Source organism: Miscanthus floridulus, chromosome 7 (genome assembly GCF_019320115.1).
Source record: "Miscanthus floridulus cultivar M001 chromosome 7, ASM1932011v1, whole genome shotgun sequence".
Classification (NCBI taxonomy): domain Eukaryota; kingdom Viridiplantae; phylum Streptophyta; class Magnoliopsida; order Poales; family Poaceae; genus Miscanthus; species Miscanthus floridulus.
Genome location: NC_089586.1, coordinates 58,379,717 through 58,391,519, shown reverse-complemented (window position 1 = coordinate 58,391,519; position 11,803 = coordinate 58,379,717). Strand labels below are relative to the sequence as shown.

The 11,803-nt window shown below is 44.7% G+C and overlaps 1 protein-coding gene across 1 annotated transcript; it reads right to left on the bottom strand.

The window, feature by feature from the left end:
* Positions 1-6,109: 6,109 nt before the first annotated feature.
* LOC136467025 (alpha-1,3-arabinosyltransferase XAT2-like) lies at positions 6,110-11,190 on the bottom strand. The gene is made up of 6 exons (XM_066465581.1): positions 10,772-11,190; positions 10,501-10,671; positions 10,276-10,395; positions 9,958-10,095; positions 7,923-7,988; positions 6,110-7,412 (listed from the first exon to the last, which is right to left on the bottom strand). The coding sequence occupies exons 1-6, from the start codon at positions 10,914-10,916 to the stop codon at positions 6,244-6,246; spliced, it is 1,809 nt and encodes a 602-aa protein (XP_066321678.1). The 5' UTR covers positions 10,917-11,190; the 3' UTR covers positions 6,110-6,243.
* Positions 11,191-11,803: the final 613 nt, after the last annotated feature.

Here is an 11,803-nt window from a genome sequence, read left to right as displayed (position 1 = left end):
GGTGGGGCCCATTCTGTTGAGTTAGTGCGGACTAAGCCAGTTTTGTGGGAGGAGAGGTGCACGGGGTTTAGCCCTAGGAGCATAGTGAGAAGGATGCCGACGGTTTTTTCGGCTACCCTCATCACGATCCCAAGTGTATACGTCATGCCGTATGCTGCTCCACTTAGGGGCAGACTAGCGAGGAATGTGCTAGCTCTTCAGCGGTGTTCACCTAGACGCCGTGCAACATCGATGATGGTGATCCTGTTGGGTCCAGGTGTACATACTCCGCAGAGTTCAAACTATACATATAGCCGCGATCTCGGTCATGATCATTCTTGTGAACTGTTTCACCCCACTAGTCTTCTCTTGTGCTCTGCTTTTCTCTCCCATGAAGCTAAGGTATGGCTTGAGGCCGATTAGACGAGGGGCGCGCGGAGGCCGCCTCGTTGACTAGATTGAGAGAATGAGGGTGTTGTGAGGGATGATGAGTGGTGAGTCGCGATGATGATGAGTGGATGGTGAGAATTAGATTGTGGATTGGGTTTAGAAAAGATTTATACACTACTTTTTATGCTATTCTGCATGTGCTAAGGATGCAAACTACAGCCAAACTAGTAGGATCGCCATATCTCTTTATTTTTTTATTTTCCACTAAAGCTCATTGGTGCTGATCATGGCCTGCACACATCTGACGGTGTGCAGATTTCTTGACTTGCAGTGATGTAGAGATTAGTAGCTGGTTTCGTTCTACACTCTGGATGTGAGATCGTCAAGCTTCACTTCCACTCTGATGTTGTATGACTCTGTAGTCAGTTGTAAATTGGACACCCGTGATAGCCGAGATATTCTGGGACTATCACAGAGGGGCAAAAAGGTCAGAATTTCTATTTTAGAAATCCCGGTCTGTTATACGGGGTTCCCCAAGAAACAAATATCAGCCGATAAAAAACACTGACAATATTGTTTGCATGAATATGCTACTTTTGTGAAATTTATTATATAATATTATATAAAAATATTAATATAGCATTTGTATCAATGGTTCTAAAAAATATGATAATCATGTCATCATATTTATACTTGATCTATTTTGTATCAACAATCAATACAATGGTGAATCATATTCATACTCAAACAATTTGCAAACAGTTAAACAAACATTCATTGTATAGGCTGTTTATTCATTCGCCTGTGACGTAGAAAATACATGTAAATAATTTGTTGTTTGTGGGTTGTACATGCTCTGCTCTGATGATTAGCACAAAGTTGGTAATATAAGCCATATGATTGTATGATCTAGTGCAAACCATGAGTGACGTAATTTGGCACAGACACGCCCTTTCATGTGGTCCACATGTGCTTGCCACCTTTTCCCTATTCCTTGTTCTTAGATTGGATCACAATGCAAATTGCGCCGGCCGATCCGTACTTTTTTGTTAGAACCGCAAGGACTTTATCAGTGCTCTGAAGATAGGTAAAATAGGTAAGCATGTGATTCTATACATACCTTATTTCAGCGCAATCAAAATCGTCCAAATGCCTTGTCCGAGAGGAAAGAGAATTAGAGGCACCGGTGCATGTGGCACGCAATTATCTCCGGGTCCATGCCTTTCCTGGAAGCAATTGAGTGAGGCGTGGTTCTACAGTACGCATGCATCACCGCCATTGATAATGAAATGTGTGTGGTCACATGGTTGGGGGAAAATGGTGGAATAAAATAAATCCCGGATGATTCATATGGCATCTTGGCTTACAAAATTGATTTCTGTATGGGCTTGTAAACATTGACGTTTCATCAAATCTGTTTCATGCGAAAGTGGATCCTGTCAATTTTCTCCAAAATTATCGCTTATCAAAGAGTCTGTCTATACTACATCCGTATGTTTAGTCGCAGAGAAAAATACATCCGTCTGTTTCACAGTAAGCTAGCACTCAGATTTTTTCTTCTTATTTTCTTCTTCCTCGTGCCGCCCCGCCACTGCCCAGCGCCTTCCTCCCCCTGGCCGACCCCTTCTATAGCGGCCGGAGTTGGAGAAGAAAGGGGGAGAGGCTTCCAGAGCCCTAGCCACCGCTGCCGCCGTCTTCGTCTCCAGTGAGCACAGATCCAGGAGGAGGAGGAGGAGGAGCCCGCCTACCTCGTCGGCGCCAATGCTGCCGAAACCCGCCACCACCGAAGGAGAGAGGGAGGAGCCGCATGGGTGCCAGGGCACGGACATCGCGGACGCTCCAAATCAGACGTCTTCCTTCTTCCCCGCGCGAATCGGATGACTGCCGCCCATCGCGTGTAACAGCCGGGCAACACACTTGGTTGCTGTTTAGCGTTTCTGTTATGAAAAGTTATGTTCGTCTGAGGACAAAGTCCTGGCATCCAGTTTTTCATTGCCTTCCAAAGAGGAATGCTGCTGAATTCAAACACAGCTAATACTTTGCTCCCTGTTCTCTTTCTCCAGTCAACTAATTAGTCGGAGTGGGTTTCCAACCACCAGGATGTTGATCCTAATGCTGGTCATCTCAACTTCTAGAACCCGAGTACGTGACACCTAAGAACAGCATAAGCGTTTTTTCTTGTCCAAGAACCAAAAAGTGGGAACAAAAACATAATGAATCACACAGCGCAAAAAAGGTGATGTCCACCAACCCCATTCCCATCGTGCTGCCAGGCCTGGAAAATTCTACTCGCTGTGATCATGTATCAACAGCTTATCGCTATAACTCTTACACTGATATTTCTGTGATCAACGACTGCTAATTTACAAGAAACAAAATAAAATTTTCTGTCTCATCATCGAAAGGTCCTAACAGCATGATCGAAATCCATGCCACGACATTTCGTACAACAACAACAACAACAACAAAGCCTTTAAGTCCCAAACAAGTTGGGGTAGACTAGAGTTGAAACCCAACAGAAGCAATCAAGGTTCAGGCACATGAATAGCTGTCTTCCAAGCACTCCTATCTAAGGCTAAGTTTTTGGGTATATTCCATCCTTTCAAGTCTCCTTTTATTGCCTCTACCCAAGTCAACTTCGGTCTTCCTCTGCCTCTCTTCACGTTACTATCCTGACTTAGGATTCCACTACGCACCGGTGCATCTGGAGGTCTCCGTTGCACATGTCCAAACCATCTCAACCGGTGTTGGACAAGCTTTTCTTCAATTGGCGCTACCCCTAATCTCTCACGTATATCATCGTTCCGAACTCGATCCCTTCTTGTATGACCGCAAATCCAACGCAACATACGCATTTCCGCGACACTTAGCTGTTGAATATGTCGTCTTTTCGTAGGCCAACATTCTGCCCCATACAACATAGCAGGTCTAATCGCCGTCCTATAAAACTTGCCTTTTAGCTTCTGTGGTACCCTTTTGTCACATAGGACACCAGACGCTTGCCGCCACTTCATCCACCCTGCTTTGATTCTATGGCTAACATCTTCATCAATATCCCCGTCCCTCTGTAGCATTGATCCTAAATATCGAAAGGTATCCTTCCTAGGCACTACTTGACCTTCCAAACTAACATCTTCCTCCTCCCGAGTAGTAGTGCCGAAGTCACATCTCATATACTCAGTTTTAGTTCTACTAAGTCTAAAACCTTTGGACTCCAAAGTCTCCCGCCATAACTCCAGTTTCTGATTCACTCCTGTCCGGCTTTCATCAACTAGCACTACATCGTCCGCGAAAAGCATACACCAAGGGATGTCCCCTTGTATGTCCCTTGTGACCTCATCCATCACTAAAGCAAACAAATAAGGGCTCAAAGCTGACCCTTGATGTAGTCCTATCCTAATCGGGAAGTCATCCGTGTCTCCATCACTTGTTCGAACTCTAGTCACAACATTGCTGTACATGTCCTTAATGAGCCCGACGTACTTCGTTGGGACTTTATGTTTGTCCAACGCCCACCACATAACATTCCTTGGTATTTTATCATAAGCCTTCTCCAAGTCAATAAAAACCATGTGTAGGTCCTTCTTCTTCTCCCTATACCGCTCCATAACTTGTCTTATTAAGAAAATGGCTTCCATGGTTGATCTTCCGGGCATGAAACCAAATTGGTTCATAGAAACCCGCGTTATTGCTCTCAAGCGATGCTCGATAACTCTCTCCCATAGCTTCATAGTATGGCTCATCAACTTAATTCCTCGGTAATTTGTACAACTTTGAATATCCCCTTTATTCTTGTAGATCGGTACCAATATACTTCTCCTCCACTCATCAGGCATCTTGTTCGATCGAAAAATATGGTTGAACAGCTTGGTTAACCATACTACAGCTATGTCCCCGAGGCATCTCCACACCTCGATTGGGATACCATCCGGTCCCATCGCCTTACCTCCTTTCATCCTTTTCAACGCCTCTCTGACCTCAGATTCTTGGATTCTCCGCACAAAGCGCCTATTGGTGTCATCAAAAGAGTCATCCAACTGAAAGGTTGTGTCCATATTCTCACCATTGAACAATTTGTCAAAATACTCTTGCCATCGATGTCGGATCTCATCCTCCTTTACCAAGAGATGCTCCCTTTCATCCTTAATGCACTTAACTTGGTTGAAGTCCCGTGTCTTTCTCTCACGAACCCTAGCCATCCTATAAATGTCCTTCTCTCCTTCCTTCGTACTCAAATGTTGGTAAAGATCCTCGTACGCTCTACCCTTTGCCACACTTACAGCTCGCTTTGCAGTCTTCTTTGCCACCTTATACTTCTCTATGTTTTCCACACTCCTGTCATGGTACAAGCATCTATAGCATTCTTTCTTCTCCTTAATAGCCCTTTGGACTTCCTCGTTCCACCACCAAGTATCTTTAGCCTCACGTCCCCTTCCTTTGGTTACTCCACACACCTCTGAGGCTACCTTCCGAATGTTGGTTGCCATCTTGTCCCACATATTGTTTATGTCGTCTTCTTCCTTCCAAGAGCCCCCTTTGATAACCCTTTCCCTAAATACCTCTGACGTCTCTCCTTTCAGTTTCCACCACTTTGTTCTTTCAATCTTAGCTTGTTTATCCCTACGGGCACGCATCTGAAAACGAAAATCTGCCACCAAAAGCTTATGTTGAGAAACAACACACTCCCCTGGTATCACCTTGCAATCCAAGCATGCTCGTTTGTCCTTTCTTCTTGTGAGGACAAAGTCAATCTGACTACAGTGTTGTCCGCTACTGAAGGTCACTAGATGAGATTCTCTCTTTCTAAAGAAAGTGTTGGCTATCATCAGGTCAAAAGCTACCGCGAAGTCTAGAGCTTCCTCCCCCTCCTGATTCCTACTACCATACCCAAAACCTCCATGAACTGCCTCGAAACCTGCGCTTGTAGTACCTACATGCCCATTAAGATCTCCTCCTATAAAAAGCTTCTCACTACTAGGTATAGCTCTAACCAGGCCATCTAAGTCTTCCCAGAACTGTCTCTTAGCACTCTCGTCGAGGCCTACTTGGGGAGCATACGCACTAATTACGTTCAAGACCATATCACCAACGACAAGCTTGACTAAGATAATCCTATCTCCTTGCCTTCTCACTTCCACCACACCATTCTTGAGGCTCTTATCAATCAAAACTCCTACTCCATTTCTATTCGTGACTGTCCCTGTATACCAAAGCTTGAAACCTGTATTGTCCACCTCCTTCGCCTTCTGACCCTTCCATTTAGTCTCTTGAACGCATAATATATTTACACGCCTCCTAGTCGCGGTATCAACTAATTCTCTTAACTTACCTGTAAGTGACCCTACATTCCAACTACCTAAACGGATCCTAGTTGGTTCGACTAGCTTCCTTACCCTTCGCACCCGTCGACTCTGATGCGAAGACCCTTGCTCATTTTTCACTACACCCGGGCGCCGATGTAGCGCGCCACTAAGGAAGCGACGACCCGATCCTTGGTTACTTGACGCCATGCCCAGATCACGACACGGCGCGTCACGGGGGTGACGACCCGGCCCTTGCCCATTTAACACCATACCCGGGTTCCGATATGGCGCGTCGCTAAGAGGGTTACGCCCCAACGATTTTCTTTCGGGTTTCATCTCCATTTAAGTGGCTAAGTTTTTACATTGGCTCGCCACGCCTAACACAACCCTCCTCCTTTACCAGGGCTTGGGACCTGCTATGCTGGGACACCTTTGGAGAAATAATTGATTTTCCTGTTGCTCATGTAATCAGAGACAATGATCATGAAATTTTACAAAGAAAAATGGTGAAACTAAAATTGCAGAGGAAAAAAAATCTACTACAGTGGCCCTGGAATTAAATCAATGGTCTTCATTGGTTCAATTGATCAAGAGCCTCCAAGAGTATAGTTCTGAAACGGTTGCAATCAAGCCTCACATTCTGTGTATCCATGAAGGTTTGTCTGACAAACTCGAATCCATTCTTGTGGAAAGCAAGTGGGTTTCTGAAGATCTCGTGATCCAGGGGGTATTGCTCCGTGAGGCTGCTTTCGTGCACACCTATGCTGTAGTGCTTGTATCTCAAGCCCATTTGTTCTGCTGGGTAGCCAAAATCAATCCTGCATATCCCATCTAGGGCACCCCAAGGTACAATCTGAATTAGTATGGCACTGTGTGGAAGGAACACACAATTTGTGAGCCCAGCACCATGGACACCCATCATCACATCGACGGAGTTAACTACCTTGGCAAAATGAGCGACATTGGAGTTCACATTGGCCTCTTCAACCACCACGTCATAGCCTATCTCCTCAGCCATGGCCACAATCTCCTTGAGATTGAGGAACATTCTTGTCCTTTGCCTAGAGATAATCAGCAACCTTGGCCTGGTCTTCGGGATCTCACCAAGTGCTGTTACTGCATCCCTAGGCAGCGAGTAGGTCCTGCGCATGAACCGGTTGAAGTCCACCATTGAGTAATTATGTGGAGCCTTTAACGGGTCAATTGTGAACTCCATGTAAGCATGAAGACCAACGATGGCATGCTTGAAGCAATGCACTTCATTGTCTTTGTTGAAATCAATCAAGGGGTACTTAGTTAACTTCTCAAACACAACTGCATACTTCCTTGTCCACCAAATAGCCATGTCTGTGATTAGGAATTGAACTTCACCATTGAACTCACTTGCAGTCGTGAAAAGGGGGACAAGAACGTCGGTGAAGTCATGGAATAGATTCCCAGTGTATCCAGTCAGAGCAAAGATCACAGCAGGCACGTCATGGTACTTGGAACACTCAGGTGCCACTTTGCTGGATTTCACTGTCACCTCTGTAATATGATTGAGGCATAATTCATCACCTTTGCGAGGGTAAGGCTTAATTTTCCATTGTTCATTTCTCTTTGAACTTGAACTTATAGGTTCCATGTAAATGACCAAACTGCCATTCGGATGTATTCTGATGTTACCTCTCATCTCACAGATATTTGCTCTGAAGTTTGAGAAATCACACAATGGTTTGTACCACTCCACATTATCCAATGCTGAAAAATGGACAACTGTCAGTGGAGCAGACAAAATCAAACAAGATGGATATATAAGTCATTGTCTCATAGTTAATGTGCAGAACGCCCATTAATCCAATTGAAGGATGAATAACTAGACAGTAAAAAGTGGTTTGTGGATCAATTCTTTTTACTATCACCAGAACCAGCAGAATCTGAATGATATATTCTGTTTTCTCTCAGCACACATCCTATACTCTTATAAAGCTAAACCCCACTAGAGATTTCTCTCAACATGCAAGCTATCCACATCAACAATCCACTAGAACTTGCAATTATAGCCAACTAGCATATGTAATTATGATGGTTATCTCTTCATCCACTAACATGCACTTAGTTGTCCACAGATGTGTCAAACCATTCACGAAAATTAATTTTAGATAGTTTCATTCATATATCTATAAATATAAATAGTCTAAATTATCTGGAATCCCCGCAGCAACGCGCAGGGTATTCTCCTAGTTTTATTTATCCAAAGAAATTACTAACCTGCTTGATGAGATCTGTCTCGACCATTTCTCTGGTCAACATCCGGAGTGAGCTTAAATTCTGCATCTGTTTTGTCATATGCAACAACATCAGCAGGACCAAAAAACACCATGAACAAATATCGGCACTGTTATGCATAATAAGTATCAAAAGGCACACTGATCTAAATCAATGACACAAAACAAAAAATCGCAAAGATGCAATAAAAAGAAATCACACTGATCTTCCCCCTTACAGGTTATTTATTCAGTTATACATTGGCTTTGTACATGGGCTACACTACAGAAGTCAACATCACAGGATTTGGTTAGAGTGGCATCTCAACGATTGGCATAGGTGGCCAAGGAGTATTTTTAACCCAAGCACATGGGTGATAGTGTGAGATCATGTGATGAAAAATTGGTTTGATATGAAATTGGCATTGCAAAGTGATTCGAATTACGGCATAGGGCGATATGCATGTGATGCTTATATATGCTTGTGATAGCATGGTGATTTGGTATTGTTGCATGACATGCTCATGTGAGATGTTGTGCGGATTGATTTGAGTCAAGTCGTGGACTTGGGCTCGTACGCGATTGTGTGTTTGTTCATGTGCAGGTATTGCTTGAGGCGGAACATGGTCGATGACGGACTGAAACTAGGTTCAGGGAGGAACTGAGGTTTCGGGACTAAGTTCAGGGAGGAACTAAGTCCTATCGGTCAAGGATGTCATGCGGGACGTTTGGGCTAAGAGAACAATGTACGTGAAGGCGATCACTCCATGAGACATACACGGGAGATGTATGGGCTATGGTGTGGTGTTGGTCTTGGTCGGTGCGGCTAGGACGGTGTTGCTCAAACATGCGATTAAGGTCGCAGATGTGCATTGGCATACATATGTGTACGTGATGCCTAGATGGTGTCTAGGTTGGACATGTTTTGGTGCATGCACGAGCCTTGACGATTGGCTGTGTTTGCAAGGAAAGAGTCCATGCTGGATTCAGATAGGGGCAAGCAGCTGGTGCCGTGATTTAAGGAGAACCAAGGCTGGTCGGACTTGGTCCTCTTGTGATGCGTGGTTTCCTGGTGCATGTATGGGTGCATAGATGGCTGTTGCATTTGGCTGAGTAAACGTGCTGCATGCATGTAGTTTGCGTGCATGGCTGAGGAGGAGTTGGCTCGGCAGATAAAAGGAGACCGACGAGGAGCTTAGGTCCGTGTGCGACGATAGGAGAAGCTGCAGTGCAGAAGAGTTTCTAGTGGCTGTTTTAGGGCTTAGGGATTTTGTGGAGAATCCTTTTGTGAATGCTTGTGTGATGCATCTTGTAAACATCTTGGAGTAATAAAGATCAAGGTTTGATAATTGATGAGCTGGTAATCTCGTTCCTTCACTTCGCTCTTTGCTCATGTTTTGTATGCCTAGCCTTTAGTATTAGATTGATTTCTTATTCTCACGAATAGATTTGTTTCGATCCATCTAAAACTGTGCTAGGGAATCAAGCTTTTGATTTGAGAAGTTTCGTTGATTAAGTTTTTAATGATTTTGCATAATCACGAAATTAAGCCTTGATCAGTTCTCGTCACCATCAGACACAGCGCACTTGTTTATTTTATATCTCGAGTTATAGACCTCCGATTGACGTGATTCCAACTGGGTTAGTTCACAAACTTCATATAGTTTATTGTGTTAAATTTGGAGATCAATTGGAGCTGCGGTTTTCTGTCGAGATATTTTTTAGTGAAGGTACAGTGTTCTGTCCAGAACCTGAACCGAGATGTAATTTGGTTTTGTGTTTAGGGGGAAGTTTTAAAATTAACTTTTGGCTTCCGCAATCATTCACCCCCCTCTGATTGCCTATCTTTGAGTGAATCGATCCTACAGATAGTCTAGTCTATGGATTGAGTTTAATTAGTGTGTCGTAAGGCTATGTGTATCATGGTTATAGAGAGGTCAGGAGTGCTACATGGTTTTTGTATTCTCTCCATGTAACAATCTTGAAATTAATAAAGCTTCCCTTAGGAAAAAAAAAAGCAAATCAGTGTGGTCTCTCACCTTCCTGTTTGCCATTGTCGGTGCCATCAGTGGCATCGTGAATGGTATAATTCGAAACAGTTGGGAGGGTCAACTTTTGCTGCTGGTGCTCTTTGTGCCCCTCTTGCTGGCTTTTCCTTCCCTCGTCATCTTCCCCACCTACAAAGATGCCACCAGCAAAGATTCACAGGTAAAGCACATCAATTTCACTAAAAGAGCCTGAACTCGATCTAGCGATGTCAGACTCGTGAATCGAATACCAGCCCAACGAGAGGGATGAGCATCCAAAGCTGGAGCTAGACAAAGAAATTCTTGACGGATCCATCGGTGACGGCTCACCTAAAATCTCAGATGCAGTGGCTTCCACTGCCCTTTTCCTCTGCTCGGGCTCACTAGAGAGCATCCGTTCCTCCTCTTCACTGGTCCCTGCCGTAAAGCGAAGGCTCAGTGCTATGACATCTGAATTGAAAAATGCCAAGATTACCAAATTCATCGGTGTTGACTAGACCACTTGATTTGCTGAGAGGGAGGAGGTAATTAAGTGGTGGATTAGCAAGTTTTCACCTCTGGCGTTGGCGTTGGCGTTGGCTTCCTCGCCGGCGGTATCGTCGTCGACCACCTTTGGATCCCCGGAGGCAGAGGCGAGAGTGTCGGAGGATCTCCCGTCGTCGGCGTCAACCCGCTGGCGGATCAAGAGCGAGCGCGGCGCCTGGTCCACCGACAGCCTGCCGTTCACTGAAATGAGATTCATCCATGAGCACCGTGTGTCCATAGATTCCAAGAGAACCAAGAGTAGTGAACAAATGGCAGTGGGCCTGGACACCCCAGTGCTTACAGTTGAAGAGGAGGGCGTCGGGCTTGGAGACGACGACGAAGGTGAGCGTGACGAGGAAGAAACCGATGACGAGGACGAGTAGACGCAGCCGCCGCGACTCGTGCCGAAGGCTCCTCACCAGTTTCCCGCGCTCCACCGACTTCATCTCCGCCCTCCCTCTCTCCGCCACCACCGCCCAAACAAGCTCCCGCCTGCTACGCCTAGCTCGCTCGCTTGGAGGAGATGCGCAGGCTAAGCGAGTTGGAGAGGAGGAAATGGGCAAACACGGATCGGTATGGACGCGAGCGTCGTATTTGACCACAGATGCGGAACAGCGGAGGTGAAGTGGGAAAGGGTGAAGCGCTCGGCTCGTCGGGTGGAAGCTGGAAGTGGATGCATCGCTGAATGTTAATGCTAATGTGTTTGCTTCCTACTACTTTTTGGTCAGCTTTCGTTGACACTGTAGCATGGTGTGGGTTCTATCAAAAGAGCAGCAAGAAATAACTTACCTTCGGAGGCTCTGGTCTTCCATCAGATCCTAACCGCCACGAAAGCAGGACGTATTTCGTCGAGCACACTTAAAAGAGAATTCGAATAATTCACGTTTTTCTTTCAGATCCAATAATAAGAATGAATTTACAATACTTAGTCAATTTTATACAATAAGAGTTCTTAGAAATATATTATTACAGTATCAAGTTCAGAGTGCGGAATTTAAATAGCGGAATTACAATAAATATCTAACGGTAAAATACAAGGATCCATCTGTGCCCACTAGAAGAATCCTCCACATAACAGCTACTCTTCAAGCTGCACTTACAACAGGAGTAATAAACCCTGAATACACAATGTACTCACAAGACTTACCTAACTAGTGGGAATAACTTTTCGACTCCAAATGATATGATAAGTTTTTTGGTTGCTGAGTTTTCTTTTTACGGAAAGCAATACTAGCAGTGAATCCTTATGTATGTTTCTTATTAGCAGTCATGATTATTTCATTATCTAGCCATTCTATATAAGCACATATTCTACTTTCAAACAAGAGTTGAG